Genomic DNA, 17,857 nt, shown 5'->3' with positions numbered 1-17,857 from the left:
GAATGGTAGCCAGGGTTTCAAAATTCTGCTTTAGGGAAGCTAGGTCTAAGTACCTGCAAACAGGTCAAAATCAAACACAAAAATGAAGAAATTCATTCAGAAGGAAACTGTAAAAGACTTTTAGACTTTAAAGCTGTGTACTCACTTCAGTAGCATTTTTAACCCACTTTCAGCATTTGTGTGCAAGTATGGTGGTGGACTACTTAACTCCCAACAAGCTTTATTGCTTAAAAAGTATGGACACACAATTTTAGACTTAGTCCAATATTAAACTTAAAGGGATTAATTCTAAGATTAAGTGTAAATAAATCATAATAAACACATACATACAGGACATTCCATGAAACTAACAGGTAATGGGGTCGATATTCAATGCAATTTAACCAGCCAGAAATGGCTTCTGGCCAGTTAAATCATGGCTAACTGGTCATTTTCAACAGCACTTAACTGGTTAGCGTCGCTGAAAATAACTGGTTAGCGCCAAACTGAAAACTGGCTATTTTGGGAGCATTCTAGGGGCAGAGTCAGCACTTGGCTGTTGAAGTGCCGATTTTCAGAACTTAACCAGCCAGGTTAACCGCATAAATAGGACCACATAAAAGCCAGTCCTACCTTTGGGGGCCTTTTACTAAGGTGCGTTAGCGTGTTTACCTTGTGCTGAAAATCAGCTGGCGCTAAGTGCTAAGACACCCATTATATTCCTATGGGCATCTCAGCGTTTAGCGCCAGCTGATTTTTAGCATGAGCTAAACACCCCAGCGCACCTTAGTAAAACCCCCTTTATGCAGTAATCCATGTCCGGTTAAGTGCTGAATATTTCACTTAACTGGCTATGCATTAGCCAGCTCCGCAAACCTGTAAAGTCAATGCTGGTGTCTGGATATGGTCTGGCATTAAATTTCTGGATTTAGCGCCAGTGGTGGTCAGCAAAACGCTGATCGCCACCAGCTGAATATCAACCTCAATAAATTTTAATGGAATTGGAGAAAGTATTGGGTTGTTTTTTTTTTTAGCTCCACCTATGATGAAACTGTACAATTTATTCTCAGAGGATGTGGTTATGGCATCTAGGATAGCTGGGTTTAAAAAGAGTTTGGATGAGTTGCTGAAGGAAAGATTCATGAACAATTATTAGCTTGGTGGAACTGGGAAAAGCCACCATTTATCCCTGGGAGTGAGCAAACAGGAATGGATGTACTCTGGGATGTTCTGGGCACTTCTAGTTACCTGGATTGTTCAGAGATCAGATGCTGTGTTTGTCGGACCTTTAGTTCAGCCGAGCACAGGGCCAGGGCCTCTTGTCTTCTTGTGTAGCATTATATCTGAAACAGTCAGCCTAGCAAGCATATTGTGTGCATTGCATATAGAAGTGCTGTATGTTCACGGTATCATAACAAGGCATACTAGAATAATAAGTTCCTAATATAATTAAACTTGAGTGCATTTCATCTGCGTAATTTAGAATCCTTTGGTATATACTAATTGCGTTTTAGAAAGTTAAAAGGTTAATGTATGGCACATTAAATAATGTAGTATGTCAGAGTTTCCATTCATTTTGGAGATAGTGCATTTGTGCTAGAAACTGGCCTGCGATTTCCAGTCAAGTACACAGCATCCTTGGGGGACACTGAAAGTCTTGGAACAAAGTCAAGAGTAGCTGGAAGCTTGGAATTCATGCCTCTCTTCTCCCAGAAATGCAAGAGGAAAAGGCAGTGTTAAATCCTTGCAACTGAAGATTTTTGGTCTAGCTAATCCTAGATATTTGTTACACATTTAGTTTTTTCATATGAAGGAATGCTTAAAGAAAGCACAGTAGTACTGTAGTTATTCATTACAGGATTCTTTTAAGTCTAAATTATGTTTTTTTCATTATGCATTAGCTAATGAAGTGTGTCTTTAGCACCTAGGATAGTTTAACAAGCTAAATGTTTTATTTAGTGTATGTGAAATATCTAGTCTGTTGGTGACAATTTGGTATAAACACGTACTGAAAATAACACCTTACGTAACTCACTCAGACATAACGCACGTAGACCTACGCATATTCTGTGTGTAGAGACTTTAGAGTGTCTGGTTGCATAAAGTCAGCCTTTAATCCACAAGAGAGTCTCTGCATACGCAGAAACACAGATGCTGGCAAATTACTATTCTGCTGCTGTTTCTCCACAGAATTCTGAATCGGCTCTGAGAATGCATTCGCTGTTTCTTACAGAATGTCTCTGGCCTCTAACAAGAAAAGCTGTAATGTGATGTTGCTGCTAAAAATGGAGATGACTCACAAATGAGTCAACAGGGAAGGTGTTGTGGACAGCTAACTGCTGTGCTGTGGATCAGCCTTGCAGGCATACAGTCTGCCCATTAATTGACTTTGCTTTGAAGAAACTTTTAAGTACTATAAATTGAGATTGTGCTGTAGCAAATATGAAAAGACGGGGCATGGTTGGTCTAATAAATATCGGGGTTAACATTTAAAATTGATATAAAGTGTTGATTTTAACTAATATCTTAAATTATTGATGTTCTAATAATATCAAATTATCTGCTTGGTGCTAAATTATACCTGGCTATTGACGTGGGTATCCATTACTTTACTTTGTGACCAGGCCTGAACAGATTGATTTACTTAGTAGTGGATTGAATTCACCTTCTTTTTGCATATTTTCACGAGTATTTTTCTAAAGGGGAAAGAAATAGCCCTTTTTTTGTTGTATGTTAAAAGGGCTCAACTCAGAAGAAAAGATACATGAGACTCTAGGACACCAACACAATGATGCATAGTCTTATGTGTCTTTTCTTCTGAGTGGAGATTTTGTGTGTTGACGACTAATCTAGGAACACATATTGAATAACAAATTCTTAGACCACTGATACAGGCCGGGTAGGCCGAAACACGTCGTGTCGGGTCTTCATCAGTGTTTTGGAAGATTTTTTCAATAAAGGTATGTCTGAACACCATCTGCGAGAGGTCCTTTGCTCTACTGTTTTTTGCTTGGTGCTGCCCCTACGGTGGAGCATTTTACCTTCTGTTTGTGTATGTTAAAAGGGTCCGTTGCTGAAAAATCATCAGCAAACTAACTGTGGCTTTTCTTTGATATTTAATTCTTACCTCCTTGTTTACTTTTTGACAAGTAGGAAAAGAATACAGGACACACCTTCAGGGTGTGTATGTGTGTCTCTTGTATGTGTTCAGTGTGTGCATTGCATGTGTTGTGTCCTGGGAGAGGAGGGGGTATTTTTTTGAGGGAAGGGCAGTTGCAGGGCCTATGGAAGCTGTGTGGGAGTAGGTTTTAGGGGTGGGACAATTAGCAGGGGAATATGTTTTGGATTTGGGGCACATTGGTGGTGGGGCAGTTTGTGGAGTGGTAGGTTTTGGAGGTGGACAGTCTTTAGGGCAGTGGAGCAGTTGCAGGAAGTATTTTTGTGTGGGCAGTTTGGGGTGGTAGGAATAGTGGGGAAGAAGCAGGGAGGTTTGGGAGAAGAGGCAGATTGTGAGATGATGGGGTAATTACATAGGGTTACTTTTTCAAAGCAGGGTAGTTTGGGGTGATGGGATAGTTGCAGGGGGTATTTGGGGGGAATGGGGCAGTTTATGGGGTGCTAGAGCAATTGTGGGAGTTAGTTTTTTGGGGGTTGAACAGTTAGGCTTTGGGTGTGAGAGCAGTTGCATGGGATATTTTTTTGATAGCGGTGGTAATTTGGGATTTTAGGGGTAAGGTAGTTGTGGGGACTAGTTTTTGGAGAGGTACACTTTGTGGATGGTGCAGCATTTAGAGTTTCGGTGTGAGGGCAGTTTTCGAGGTATTGGTAGAGTTGCGGATATACATTTTTTGGGATAGGTCAGTTTGTGAGGTGGGGCAGTTGTGGGGTATTTTGGGGGATGGGGTGGTTGCAGAAGGGTATTTTTGTTGCAGAGGGTATGTTTGGGAGATGGGGCAGTTTGTGGGATGGTGTGGTGTGGCAGTTGGGGAAGGTAGTGTTTTGGCATAGGGCACTTCATGGGTTGATGAGGCAGTTGCAAGAGGGTACTTTCTGGGGGATGGGGCAGTTTGTGGGGCAGTTTTGGGGGGTCAGGGGCAGTTAACGGGTTTGGAAGAGTAGGTAATTGCACCTTTTCAACTCTCTCACCTTGTTCTCCAACTTCTACATGTCATTCAATCTAAGTTTCTATGCACAGAAGCTGGGCTCCTTTTTCCATGGAAATGCATTGGGCTGTATTGGTGGGGTCATTTCTCTGGAATCCCTGGTTTGATTTGGCCCATTTTCAAACTTGTTGTTTCTTTTTACTTGTTTTACCCTCAGGCCAAGTTTTTTTTCCCATTCTGTTAATGTTTTTGGAGAGTTTATTTTTTTCCAACTTTCATTGGGATGAAAGAATAACAAGTGAGGAAAGTGTGCGGAGCGTGGCTTATGGAATTCTTTCCAACTCCTTTTCATGCAAATGCCTTATTGTGTGTTGGGCGGGGTAGTGGTGGTGGGTATATTTGTGCATGTGCTTTTGCATGTTGGGGTGGGTGCATGTTTGGATGTGTGTGTCAGAATATATTTGTTTGTATATATGTTGGTATGTATGTGTGTGTGTGTTTTTTATTTGTGATCATGAGAGGAGAGGGGAAGGCAGTTTGAAACGTGTGGTTCCTTAATCATTATGTTACATTGGATCAGTGTATGTACACTGCAGCTGTTAGAACTGCTTCTCCCATAGAAATATATTGGGGGTTTTTTTGGAGAGGGTTATCATTTACCTCCTACCAAATGCAGGAATTTCATTTCTACAGCACATACACTTCTACCACATCACAACCTCAACCCCAGCTCAATTTAGCCCATTTTGCTCCCATTTTTTTTAATCCCTTTTGCATAATTCTTTTCATGACTTGCGTTGGAAAGAATAAAAACAACTTCAATTAGTGCAGTATTGAAGTGATTAAGGAATAACATTTTTCTTTCTCAGCTCACTTGATTTGGCATTTAGCTGACTGTGGATAATTACTGAGATAATTTCTGATGGTATCATGGTTTCAGTTCAGGAAAGACCATACTTTGAGCTTCTGAAATAATCTGTGATTGTGATAAAATGACTGGTAAATGGAGATCTGGTCTATAATCTGCAGAACAGGTTGATTCAGATTGGAGCAGGTTTTTCAGAAATAAACCACATGATCAGAAATCCCTGTGTACAGGTCACATGAATATTTTAGCCATAACATAATTTTATCAAAACTCTGTAAATCTCTTTTGAAATTATGAATTCATATCCAGCAAATAGCTCTGCAGTACTTCAAAATCATGTTTGCTAACTAATTAAGTACCATTTTGTTGCTATAAATTTCAACCCCGTGTCATGCAGGCTATGTTTTAGATGCCCTTGGAACAGAGTAGGAAGGTAAACATTTAGGGGTAGATATATAAAGTGATTTAAACATGCAGAAACAGCTGCTGAGAGGCTAACCGCTGATGTTCAGTGACAACCCGTCAGTGCCGTTGAAAATAACCGGTTAGCACCAAACTGAAAAAAACCCAGTTATTTTGTGGGCTTTCCGGGGGCGAAGTTGGCACTTGGCTGGTTAAGTGCTGATATTCAGCACGTAATGTGCCAGGAGCCAGGTTAACTGCATAAATAGGGCCACATGAAAGTCAGTCCTAGCTTCATGCGGCAGCCTGTAGCCGGTTAAGTGCTGAATATCACACTTAACCAGCTATGTGTTAGCTGACTCTGGAAACCCAGAAATTCAATGCCAGTGCCCAGACATGACCCAACATGTTGGGCAGACAGAATGGACCATTCAGGTCTTTATCTGCCATCACTTATATGTTAGTATGAGAGGCATTTTCGATATGACGTCTAAGTCCGACTTTGGATGTTTTGTAAAAAACGTCCAAAATCTGAAAAGGAAAGAAGGCCATTTTCGAAAAAGAAAAACATCTATCTTTTTTTCCAAAAATGCTGTTTTGTGATTTGGACGTTTTGTTTTTTGGACATTTTGTGTTTTGGACTTTTTTTTGGTCCATTTTCGAACCCCCCCCCCCCCCCCAAACCCATCTAACTGCAAAATACACAAAATCAAGCCATTGGGATGTAGGGGGGGGGCAGCATTTTTAGTGGACTGGTCCCCCTGATGTCCCAGGAGAGCAGTAGGGCACCCTAGGGGGCACTGCAGTGGACTTCATAAAAAACTTCCAGGTACACATCTCACCATTGCTCCCTTATCTTGTCTGCTGAGCCCCCAAAAACCCATTACCCCCAACTGTACACCACTACCATAGCCCTTACAGGTGAAGGGGGCACCTATATGTGGGTACAGTGGGTTTCTGGTGAGTTTTGGAGAGCTCACACTTTCCTCCACAAGTGTAACAGGTAGGGGGAGGTAGGAGCCTGGGTTCACCTGTCTGCAATGCACTGCACCACTGCTAGACTACTCCAGGGACCTGCATGCTATTCTAATGGACCTGAGTATAACAACTGAGGTTGGCATAGAGGCTTGCAAGTAATGTTTTTCATCACATTTTTTGGGGGTGGGAGGGGGATTAGTGACCACTGGGAGAATAAGGGTAGGTCATCCCTGTTTCCCTCCTGTGGTCATCTGGTTATTTAGGGCACCTTTTTGTGCCTTATTCGTTATAAAAAGAGGTCTAGCTCAAAACGTCTTAGTTTTAGTCCTGGACATTTTTGTTTTGTTCCATTATAGCTGAAAAACATCTCAGTCTTACGAACACCCAAGTCCCACCCTGAACATGCCCCTGACATGCCCCCTTCAGATTTGGACGTACTTCTGACAGACTTCATAGAAAAATGTATAAAAATAGGTTTCAAAAATACTGATTTGGATGTTTTTGTGAGAAAAACGTCCAAATGCTGCTTTATGCCACTTTTTAGACATTTTTCTGTTTTGAAAATGAGTCCATATTGTAAAGTGGATCCTCTTTTCTCCTGGGTTGCAGCCCTTTCACAAAACCAAACTAAACAAAAACCCACTCCTGTATGGCACCCCTTTTCCCCAAAACAACAAACAATGCTACAGCGTGCAGGCTTCCCCCGCTGCTTCCTCTCCCGGTCCCCTGGAGAGTAGCAGTAAAAAGAAAAAAAAAACACCCGGCTCAATTCAGCCCTGGTTTCAAAACACAGTTCAATTTTAGCCCAGCTTCAAATACAGCTCAGTCCCGCTAGGCTTTCAAAAACACAGTTCAATTTTAGCCAAGCTTTAAAACACAGCTCAGTTCAGCTCGGCTTTCCAAAACACAGTTCACTTTTAGCCATGCTTCAAACACAGCTCAGTCCAGCTAGGCTTTCAAAAACACAGTTCAATTTTAGCCAAGCTTCAAACACAGCTCAGGCCAGCTAGGCTTTCAAAAACACAGTTCAGTTCTAGCCAAGCTTCAAAACACAGCTCAGTTTAGCCAAGCTTTCCAAAACACACCGTAATGGCTTTGCGCGGGCTCAAAGCCTAGGGTCCCACCCTCTTGGTCAGTCATACTCCTACCTGACCTCCTCCCGCACGACCCGGCTTGGCCCCGCTACTTCCTTGGCTTTCGCTCAGCCAGAGCTGAGAAGTCCATCGGCTCTTCCAGGGTGTTCTCTGATTCAGTCAACTCCATAGGGCAAGGCTCACTCTCTCTGCCTCTCTCTCCTCAGGAGCCCAATCCATATTCTCCTCGCCCCGCCCTTCTCCCAGCTGCTCACCCTTTCTTTCATTAAAGCTCTTTGGTGGCTATTCTTTCTCCACCCATCTGTTCCACCACCTCTTCCACCAGGTTGGAGAATCAGCCTTATTCCTTCCCCTGCAGCCCTCCTCTGGAGACTCCTGGGAATGCACATAGTTTCTCTTATCCCCGGTCTCCCTTGGGGCATGCTGGGAGTTGTAGTTCATTATTTCTAGTTTTTTCCTGGGGAATGCCTGCCTATAACGGGGGTATTCTGGCCTATCCCCGGATTCCCTTGGGGCCTTTCCTACATACTCTTTACAATATGTAACAATGAATTTCCAGCTTTATTGCCAGCAGCGGACTGAATATCGGGCCCCTAGATTCTAGTAGATAGGGGATCTCCTATTAGCTTGACAAGAGGAGCTACTCCTTTAGTTCTGTGGTAGAATCTTGCTTTGGAGAGACTTCTCAGTTTGAAAATTAGTCTGCAGCAGTCAAGTGAAACCCTCTCACGTCTAAGCATACGGAAGCTGGCTGGCTAATTTTCAGCAAGGTGACTTTGATCACAAGAAGATGTTGGCATACATACAGACAGAACCAGTGTATATTTCAGCCATTACAACCAATTTTGTCTGACATATGACTACTGTGAATAATATTTCTTGTTCAACATGTGTGACCATGATCGTTACTGACTTCTCATTACCAGAAACAGACATTTTAGGGTCTTTCCCAGTTGAAATATAATGACAAATCATTGTTGAGCTTGCTTTTGTAGCATTGCCTATGCAGTTGGCTCTTAAAACTGTTAAGTTTAATAGTGGCAACTTAATGCATACAAAGTAGGACTCAGTAATGACATACATTGCTGAATTTCCTGCTGGTCACTTTAGGATGTTGGCTATAGGGAGTATACACGCATTGCCTATTCAGAGATACCTCGGCTAACTGTAAAACATTTCTTGCCTTGAGCTTGCATGGCTTGTTCTGGCAGTGAGCCACAATGTATTTGAAGCTTTCGAGTTGCATTGACTAGCAGAGCCTAGAAATCCTGTAGTGTGGAAATAACATTGGAAATAAATATAATCTGTGAACTATAGTTTCAGTACGCACACATAAAAGGATTTAATATAAGCCCAAATCACTTCTGCCCAATCAGCAGGAACAGAGTGACCTTCCCACCTCGAAGAAGAAACACCAAGGAGGGGAGAAGATTATGTATACTCTGGTGTCTGTACCGCATGGAAATGATATTGCATCTCTTTTTGAACTGGATGCCACCACACTTCAGAGAGCCGATTGCCTAGTGCCAAGGTATCACTGTATTTATAAAACTTATCATCATCATTATTATATTGGTAAAGCACAAAATTCAAAGCTAGCTATTTTTCAGTTGCCATATATTGATAAGGAACAAATATGTCCCTTAAATAATATGATTGCTTATATAGCAAAAGCTGAAGAAATCATCCAATGGAAATACCATTTTACTTCAAATGTTTTGCACAAAATGTGACAGAATTATTTTTGAAGCTCTTTTTCCTTTTGTTTCCTTACAGGAACTCCTATGTCCGACTAAGGCATCTGTGCACGAATACTTGGGTGACCAGTACTAGCATACCAATAGATACACAAGAAGAAAGGCCAGTTATGCTAAAAGTAAAGGATAACATAGTCTTTTTTTTCATTTCTGTTTTTATCAGTTCAAAAACATGTTCGCTCCTATACAGTCAGATGTATGAGTATGCTAACATGATCTTAACTGAAGTGGAAGGCTTTGGGAGATCCATAGAACTGGGGTAGTCATTTCCTTCAGTGGAGCTCACCCTTTTAGGCATTATGTTTGAGGAGGGAGGGAGGGAGGGAGGGAGGGAGGGAGGGAAGAATTCTGTTTGAAATTTCTTACTTTTCCTGCATTCTTAGTGTTCTACTGGAGCCAGTATTACAGGGTAGAACTTGCTGAGTAATAGATTTTGGAAGTGATTTAAAACTAGCTACATAAACCATTAGGATCTGAGTTAGGATTTGCCTTTCCAGCAGTAATTTAAGGTGAGTTTCATTCAGGTGCAGTAGGTATTTCTCTCTGCCCAGAGGGCTTATAAACTAGGGGGTCGATATTCAAAGCAATTTAACCAGCCAGAAATGGCTCCTGGCCCATTAAATTGTCTATTTGAGGCTGACCGCTAATTTTCATTGGCACTTAACTGGTTAGTGCCACTGAAAATAACCGGTTAGTGCCAAAATGAAAACCAGCTGTTTTGGAGGCATTCCAAGGTGGAGTCAGCACTTGGCTAGTTAAGTGCCAATATTTAGCACTTAACCGGCCAGGTTAACTGCATAAAAGCCATTCCTATCTTTATGCAGTAACCCTTGGCCAGTTAATTGTTGAATATTGTACTTAACTGCCTATGTGTTATCCGGCTCCGGAAACCTTGAAATTCAGTGCCAGTGCACGGACATGGCCCGGCATAGAATTTCTGGGTTTAACGCTGGCAGTTGGAAAAATGCTGATTGCCGCTGGCTGAATATTGGGCCCCAATTTTCCTTATTGTCCCACCAGACCAGTCAAGATGCTTGGGTCTGTGCCGTTCTACCAGCAGGTGGAGCCTGAGAAACTAATGAGTTATAATGTCATAGCTTAAAAACCTTGTGCAGCAGCTTGGCCAGCCAATATTTCTCTGTCTCCAGCAGGTGGTAGGTCTCGCTATCCTGTGAAGTGTGCAGTGGACTAGTAGGAATATTTATTGTCTTATTTTGGAAGCAAGTTTTTGGTCTCTCAGCGAATTTTAAAAGAAAAAAAAAAAGGGGGGAGGAGATTAAGTTGAGAGACATTTTAAAAAAAGTACTGATTTGTCTGGGTGTCAGACCTTGAGATTCCAGGTCCCTTCTCTCGTCCCTTCTCCCCAGACTCCTCTTTCTTTTGAGGAGTAGGTAATTTGTGTCTCAGAGTTCTTTATACAGGACTTCTTGAGAGCCTGAATTAATTACACAGTTCAACACAATTTCTTTCTTTTTCTATTAAGTGAGGAGCTCGTTAGCATTCTGCAGCTGGGGAAAAGGAAGTTAGCCTTATGTGGAAATACTGTTACTACTGTGGACGCTAGTGAATTTTTTGCTCTGCCAGAGTTTTGTTGTGTGTGTAGAATGTGTAAGGTGGGAATATTTGCAGCTGATTCCACGCCTTCAGTTTTGAGGGAGGAGCCAGAAGTGCAGCTCTCCCTCACTCGCTATTCCAGGTCCAGCTGGTTTGCCTAGGGCCTTTTTTTGGTGGAGCCTTTTTCAAACTCTTTGCAGTCAGCCCCAGGGTCAAGTAGAAATGCTCTGTGTTTGCTGTTCCCTGTTGCATCAGATTTTTCAACCCCGACGGTGTCAGGTATGTCTTCTGATTTAGACTTTGTTTAGGCTTTCTCCAGTCTTTCTCTCTGGATTTCATTCTTTCCTTACATAAAGCTTTCTATATGGGGAAAAGGATGCCCTCTCCTACCTTGGGGCCTAATACAGCTCCAGAACTTTCTATTGTGGACCCTGCAAAATATCCTAGGTTAGATTTGGACCAGGCTCTATAGAACTTTGGGTCAGTACTCTCTGGTGAGAGAGATGTTTAGTATATGTCTGCAGAGGAGTAGTTAGGAGAGTTTTTGTCTGAGAATGAGGAGGGTCCTCTGGGGGAGGATCCTTCAGTAGTCCAAAATTTTCCAAAAGAGGAATTAACCAATCTTCATTGCACAGATTTTATCTACTCTTAAAATTTTGGTGGAGCATCCTCTTATCCTTTTCTCCTCTCAGGACTCCTTGCTGCTAGGGATCTGTAAGTCATCTAAAGTTTTCCCTTTGCTTCAGGTAGTGAATGGTATTATTATTGCCAAATGGGAAAGTCCTGTTTCAGAGTTTAGGTTGAAGTGATCTATGTCTTGGCTCTATCTGGTAGACTCTCAATCTGCAGATTAGTTTAAGCTACTTTGGGTTGATGCAATGGTTTCAGCTGTGACAAGACTACTATACCAGTGGAAGGTGGTGTTGCATTGAAGTATCCTCAGAATCATAGAATGGAATCTTTGTTGAAGCAAGCCTTTGAAGTCTTTGCTGTAGGGTTACAGGCAGCAGTGTATGGAGGTTATGTAGCCTGTGCTTGTTTAAGGTGGGCTGAGTGGCTGGTACAGAATTTGGAACATGCCTTGCTTGGGGATCATCTGCCTCCAAGCCTTTTGGATTTGGCTGCTTCCTATTTATTTTTAGGCCATTTGTACCCCGCCTTTTGCCACAGTGTTTGGCAGACACTCTGTATGACTTAATTAGGGCCTCAGCAAAGAATATGGTGCTTTGGTATTGGCTCACCTTTGTAGATTTGAAATTGATCAGTGAACATTGCATCTAAGTCTAGACTAATCAAGTTGCCTTTTAAAGAAAGTTTATTGTTTTGTGAGGATTTAGAGAAGTTAGTAAGGACCATTTCAGAGTTCAAAGTGCTTAGGTTACTGGAACATCAGCCTCTGTAGCTAGTTTTACAGAGGCTAGAAGATGTAGACTGGACAGAGTAAGCTGTATTAAGAGGGTGAGATTTACCTTTAGAGGGCTGTCCTCTCAAGGTTCCTGCAGAGGTGGCAAAGAGTTCCCTACATTCTTGTAAATTCTAATGGAATACCGTACTCCAGGGACAAAGGGCCTGCGCTTCCACTATGTGTTGGGCCGCCTGCCTAAATCCTTTTGATATTCCATCCCAGTGATATGTCTCTTGTGTAGATACCAGAAGGCGTAAGTCTAGGATACTGTCCATGACCATGGCCTTGTGTCTATCAGGATCTAAGTGAATCCTTGGTCATCTATGTAGTTAAATGTATTTTATTAAAATGCAACAGTAATTTATATAGACATTGAGTGTTAGTTGTGTGCGTGGCTTAGTTTGTAGTATCAATGAAAGATGAAGAATACTTGAAAATAAAGACAGAGATAGATTTCAGAGAGAAGGTTTTATTCTTACCAAGTTTTTCAAAGTACAGACATCAAACAGATTCTGGGTTCAACAGCACAGGGCCCTGCCGTCCGAGAAGAAGCGTTGGGGAGGATTCCAACTTTCTCTCAAATTCTTATCTCTTTTATAGCCACAGATTCCAATAGAAGTCTATTGTGAGGAACCTTTTTTTTTCTAATATTTCTCAATTTACAAGTCTGCTGTTAGACACCCTCTGTGGGTGGATGACTGGCATCATTCTATTGGAGGTGGATCCAAATAACCACACATCTCTGGGTACTAGAGGTCATTCATGATGGATATTCACTCAAATTTGTTCTTCCTCTTCCTGAAGCATTTCTGGAATCTCCATGTTCCTCTCATAAGGACTGGATGGCTCAATTTACTTTGTAATTCCAAAGAAGGAAGGAACTTTGCGGCCTATTCTATGAGCTCTCAAAACAGTCAACAAGTTTTTATGAGTACCAAGTTTTCGAATGGAGACCTTGAAGCTGATGATTGTAGCATTTCAAAAAGGGGAGTTTCTTACTTCTTTAGATCTGATAGAAGCCTTTCAAAAAGGGGAGTTTCTTACTTGTTTAGATCTGACAGAAGCCTATCTTCATGTCAAAATCAGGGTGTCTCATCAACGATATTTCAGATTCACAGTATTAGGACAACATTTCCAATGTTGTGCTCTTCCATTTGACCTTTCCACAACTTCTTGGTCTTGTACAAAAATTATGGTAGTCATTGTTTCTGCACTATGCAAAGAGGGGATTTTAGTTCATCCATATTTGGACAATTGGTTAATCTGTGCACAAACGAGAAGACAGTGAAGCAGTAACTGCTTGAGTAATTCAATTTATGTAGGACTGAGGCTGGATAGTGAATTGTAGTACTCTTACTTATCTCCAGTTCGTCAGTTCTTTAGAATCTTCCTCCTCCCACTTAAGATTATCATGTGGACTGCTTATCTTTCGATTGCTTAAGTCAAAATCCCATCTTGTAGCCAACTGTTTAGCACAGCATAAATTACTTATTTTCGGTCTAGTAGAAACTTGGTTTCGACCTGGTGATGAATCTAATTTAATTCATAATTTCCGCTATGATAATCAATTGTTTTGTGCCAGTAAGTCATCTAGGAAAGGTGGAGGGCTAGCTTTAATTTGTTCTAAATCTTTTACAGTTCATGAGCTCCCTACAGTTAACTTTGCTTATTCTGAAGTTCTTTTAGTCTGCATTTCTGGGAATCCTGTAATACATATTTTCTTATGTTATTGCCCACCCTCCCTCTCTGCTAGTGATTGGGAGCGAGTTAAACTATAGTTGATAGAACCATTAAATATCAGAATCTCCTTATTTTAGGAGACTTGAATATTCATGTGGACACCCTGCAACTTCCGAGACCCTCTGCCTTCCTTGCATTTCTGTCTGACTTAGGTCTTTCACAACATGTTACATCCCAACACATATAGCTGGGCATATCCTTGACATAGTACTTTCTAATGACTCTTCTATTATATCTTGTACTGACGTTGTTACTCTTTCCTTACCATGGACTGATCATCTTCTAGTTTCTTTCCGGCTATTAATGCAAACTACTCTTGACCAAACCAGAACAATTGTAAAGACAGCAAGGAACTTTCGACTTTGATATTTTAGCACCTTTTTCAGACCTTTTTTCAGGTAACCTTTGTCCTCTCCTTACTTATCTGGTCTGAGAGCTATTTTGTGCCTTCCAGCTGTGTTTCATCGCCTTTTTTCTGGCTCCTCTTACAGGGCCCTTTTTTTATCCTTCCTTTAATTTCTTTAAAATCATTTGCCCAGTTTTTAAGTTTTCTTATTTTTTTTGTCATCATTAGGCCATTTTTAGGTCCTGACTTCGGCTGGGTCTCTTCCTCTGTTTCTCTGCGCCTTGCCCCTTTTTCAGGCACCATTGAGTCATTTGTGTAGCAGTGCTGGTCAGCAGGTGGGCAAGAGTTGCACGCCTGTGCAGGAAAAGTGAGTTCTCAGGTCCTAGCCCAGAGGGACTATGGACAACCGACGAACCCCAGACAACTTCACCTGACTGACTGCTGTTCCCCAGGAGTTGAGCCCCCAGGTGCAGGCGGTCTCAGCAAGGAAGTTCTGTAGCTTTAAGCAAGTGCTACAGCAAGGTAACACTGACTTCAGTCAAACATTCACGATAAAGAAGTTCTGTAACTTTAGGCAAGAACTTACTGCTGGTAGATCTGTAACTCCAAACAAGCAGTCTCAGCATGGAAGTTCTGTAGCTTTAAGCAAGAGCCACAGCAAGGACACACTGTAACTGCAGTCCAAGATTCATTAAAAGTTCTGCAGCTTTAGGCATGAACACGCTGCTGGTAAATCTGTAGCTACAAACAGGCAGCAAGGAAATTCTCTGGCTTTAAGCAGAGCCTTAGCAAGGAAATTCTCTGGCTTTAAGCAGAGCCTTAGCAAGGAAATTCTGTGACTGCAGTCAGACACTCACGGCAAGAAGTTCTGTAGCTTCGGCAGGAACTTAAAGCAGCTTCTAGCAAGTGCCTGGCACTGGCGAGGTCTGGATGCGTTCATTGAGGGCTGACACCGGGAAAAGCTGGGGTGCCAGTTGAGACACAGGTTACAGAACCACTGGTGTCGACGTCCATTCTCACACACCCCAGAGTAGCACACCTCCACTCACACACCCCTCAACTTCCACTCACACCCATTCTCAAACACACCCCTTAGCAAAACTCCCCCACTCACACTCACCCATTCTCACACACCTCTCAGCAAAAAACCACCACCCAAACCCTCTTCACCAGTACACCCCTATTCACACTCATCCATTTTCACATTCACTTCTCAGCAGTACACTCCACTCACCCATTCTCACATCCCCTTAGTAGCACACCTCCATTCACACTCATTTTCACACCCCCTCAGTAGTACACCCCCACTCACACATTCTCACCCCGCTCAGTACTACACCCCTATTCACACTCATCCATTTTCACATTCACTTCTCAGCAGTACACCTCCACTCACCCATTCTCACATCCCCTTAGTAGCACACCTCCATTCACACTCATTTTCACACCCCCCTCAGTAGTACACCCCCACTCACACATTCTCACCCCGCTCAGTACTACATCCCTATTCACATTCACCCATTTTCACACCTCCCCTCTACAGTACAACTCCTCAGTAGCTTACTCTCACCCTCACTCACACTCCTAATATACCCATCCACACTCACTCTCAGCAGTACACCCCCACTTAGCCATTTTCATACACCCCTCAGCACTGTCAATATTTAAGTCTTCCTTAAAGTAGAACATATTTAAAGCAGGTCATAGTTTATGGGCCAGTCATGGATACTAAATAGTTTGTTTTCTATCCAGGGCGATTGAAATTACAATGGAAAATGAAATGCAGTTTGCAGGTCAGTGAAAAAGGCAGGCTAAACTAAGAGTTGATGAAAAGCCAGTTGAAAATCAAAGGTGACTTGAGCACCAAAGGGAAAGGCAAGCTCAAATAAGGAGTATTGAAAGCCAACAAGAAAATGAAATATGACTTCAGTACCAAAGACAAACACAAGCTACCATCAGAGCCCATTTGTACCCTGCGCTTTCCCACTCATGGCAGGCTCAATGCAGCTTACATGGGGCAATGGAGGGTTAAGTGACTTGCCCAGAGTCACAAGTTGCTGCCTGTGCCTGAAGTGGGAATCAAACTCAGTTCCTCAGTTCCCCAGGACAAAAGTCCACCACCCTAACCACTAGGCCACTCCTCCACTGCTTTGTTGTTCAAATATTGGCTGGCAAAGCTGCTACACAAGATTCTTCAGCTATGACAGCACTACTTAGTTTCTTAGTCTCCACCTGCTGGTAGGACAGTACAAACCCAAGCATCTGGATTGATCTGGAGGGACCTAAGGAAAGAAAATTAGCAGGTAAGACCTAATTTAACCTTCGTACTTGTAGAAGGTTTGAGTGACTTGGTCAAAATCACAAGGAGTGACGATGAGATCTGGCTTTCCTGTTTTTCAGTTTTTTGCTCTAACTTCTAGGCTACAGCTTGATTCAGAAATTGGACATTGCACATTTCCTTTTATAAAATCACTACTTAAATGTGCAGCCCTAAGGCATGGAAGGCACAGGTATATATTTATGCTTGCTTTGGAGCAACATATAAGTTTGCCAGATTATGCGCATATACTTTCCCACCGATATTCAGCACTATTTAACTGGCCAGGAATGGCTGCCCAGTCAAAGAGCACATAACTCTCTATTCGCGAATATTCAGCAGAAGATAGCTGGTTATCTCCTCTCATGCTGAATATTGGCAGTCAGCGCATAGCAGCTAATCGATTATATCACATGATATAACTGGCTACCCACAAATATTCAGTGCATTGCTGGCTAAGTTTGGCTGCCAAATCAGGCCGCCCAAATAGCAGGCCTGTCTTTGGCCACTATAAATGTATCTTTAGCCAGTGTTGAATATTGACTTGGCTGGTTAAGTTTAAACTGGCCAAAAATAAACCGGATATTCAATGCCGGTTACCAGAAACGGCCCAACATTAAATATCCAGGTTCACCGCTGACCGTGGGAATTAGCTGGGCTGCCTCCCATGGTCTTAATATCAGCCTTTTGTTGTTTTACATAGTATAGGGTCAAACCCCAAACTGCCTAGTTCTGTCTCTGGGAACACCTACTTTGTACACATATAAAAGTATTTGTGAGATGTCTCCTTGTATGTAATTTTATACATGTATACGGTGACAAATTTGGCATTGCCCACTGGGTGTCACACATAGAAAACCTTTCTACAAATTACCCTTCATACCTAACATGATTTGGATTCCTTTGCTGATCAACTTGTACTACATAAGTAAATCGATTTATATTCAACATTTTTTAGTTATTTTTGTTATGAAAAGAATGTATTAATTTTTAAAGTTTATCTCACAAAATTTTAACTGTGTACTAAAACTCCCCCCCCTCAAAAAAAAAAAACAGTATTGTGTGGTTTGAAAATTGTAGATTGGAACTTGCCAAACTAAAGAAGACAAGGAAGCTTTTGCCATCATATCTGTTCCTTTGTCTGAAGTCCGAGATTTGGATTTTGCTAATGACGCCAATAAGGTTTTGGCATCGACAGTTCAAAAATTAGAGTATGGAACAATTACCCAAAATGAAAGAAGGTAAGTGAGCATTTCTAAATTCTGGATGTTGAAATATAGCAGAGAGCTGTGCTTTCCTCCACTGATGCTCTGT

The 17,857-nt window shown here is 41.9% G+C and overlaps 1 protein-coding gene across 2 annotated transcripts in view; it reads left to right on the top strand.

Moving 5' to 3' along the window:
• The window catches only part of LOC115477466 (inositol 1,4,5-trisphosphate receptor type 2), an 801,768-nt gene that overhangs the window by 258,810 nt on the left and 525,101 nt on the right, over window positions 1-17,857 (top strand). The window contains exons 10-12 of one of the 2 annotated variants that reach the window (XM_030214365.1): window positions 8,804-8,955; window positions 9,201-9,300; window positions 17,624-17,784. In XM_030214365.1, the coding sequence (XP_030070225.1) occupies window positions 8,804-8,955; window positions 9,201-9,300; window positions 17,624-17,784 (413 nt within the window). Of the gene's footprint in view, window positions 1-8,800; window positions 8,956-9,200; window positions 9,301-17,623; window positions 17,785-17,857 lie in introns of both variants that reach the window. The other variant, XM_030214364.1, reaches the window with a different exon arrangement.

This window comes from Microcaecilia unicolor, chromosome 9 (genome assembly GCF_901765095.1).
Source record: "Microcaecilia unicolor chromosome 9, aMicUni1.1, whole genome shotgun sequence".
Taxonomy (NCBI): domain Eukaryota; kingdom Metazoa; phylum Chordata; class Amphibia; order Gymnophiona; family Siphonopidae; genus Microcaecilia; species Microcaecilia unicolor.
The sequence above is the reverse complement of the archived record's forward strand: the minus strand, read 5'-3'. Positions and strand labels throughout refer to the sequence as shown.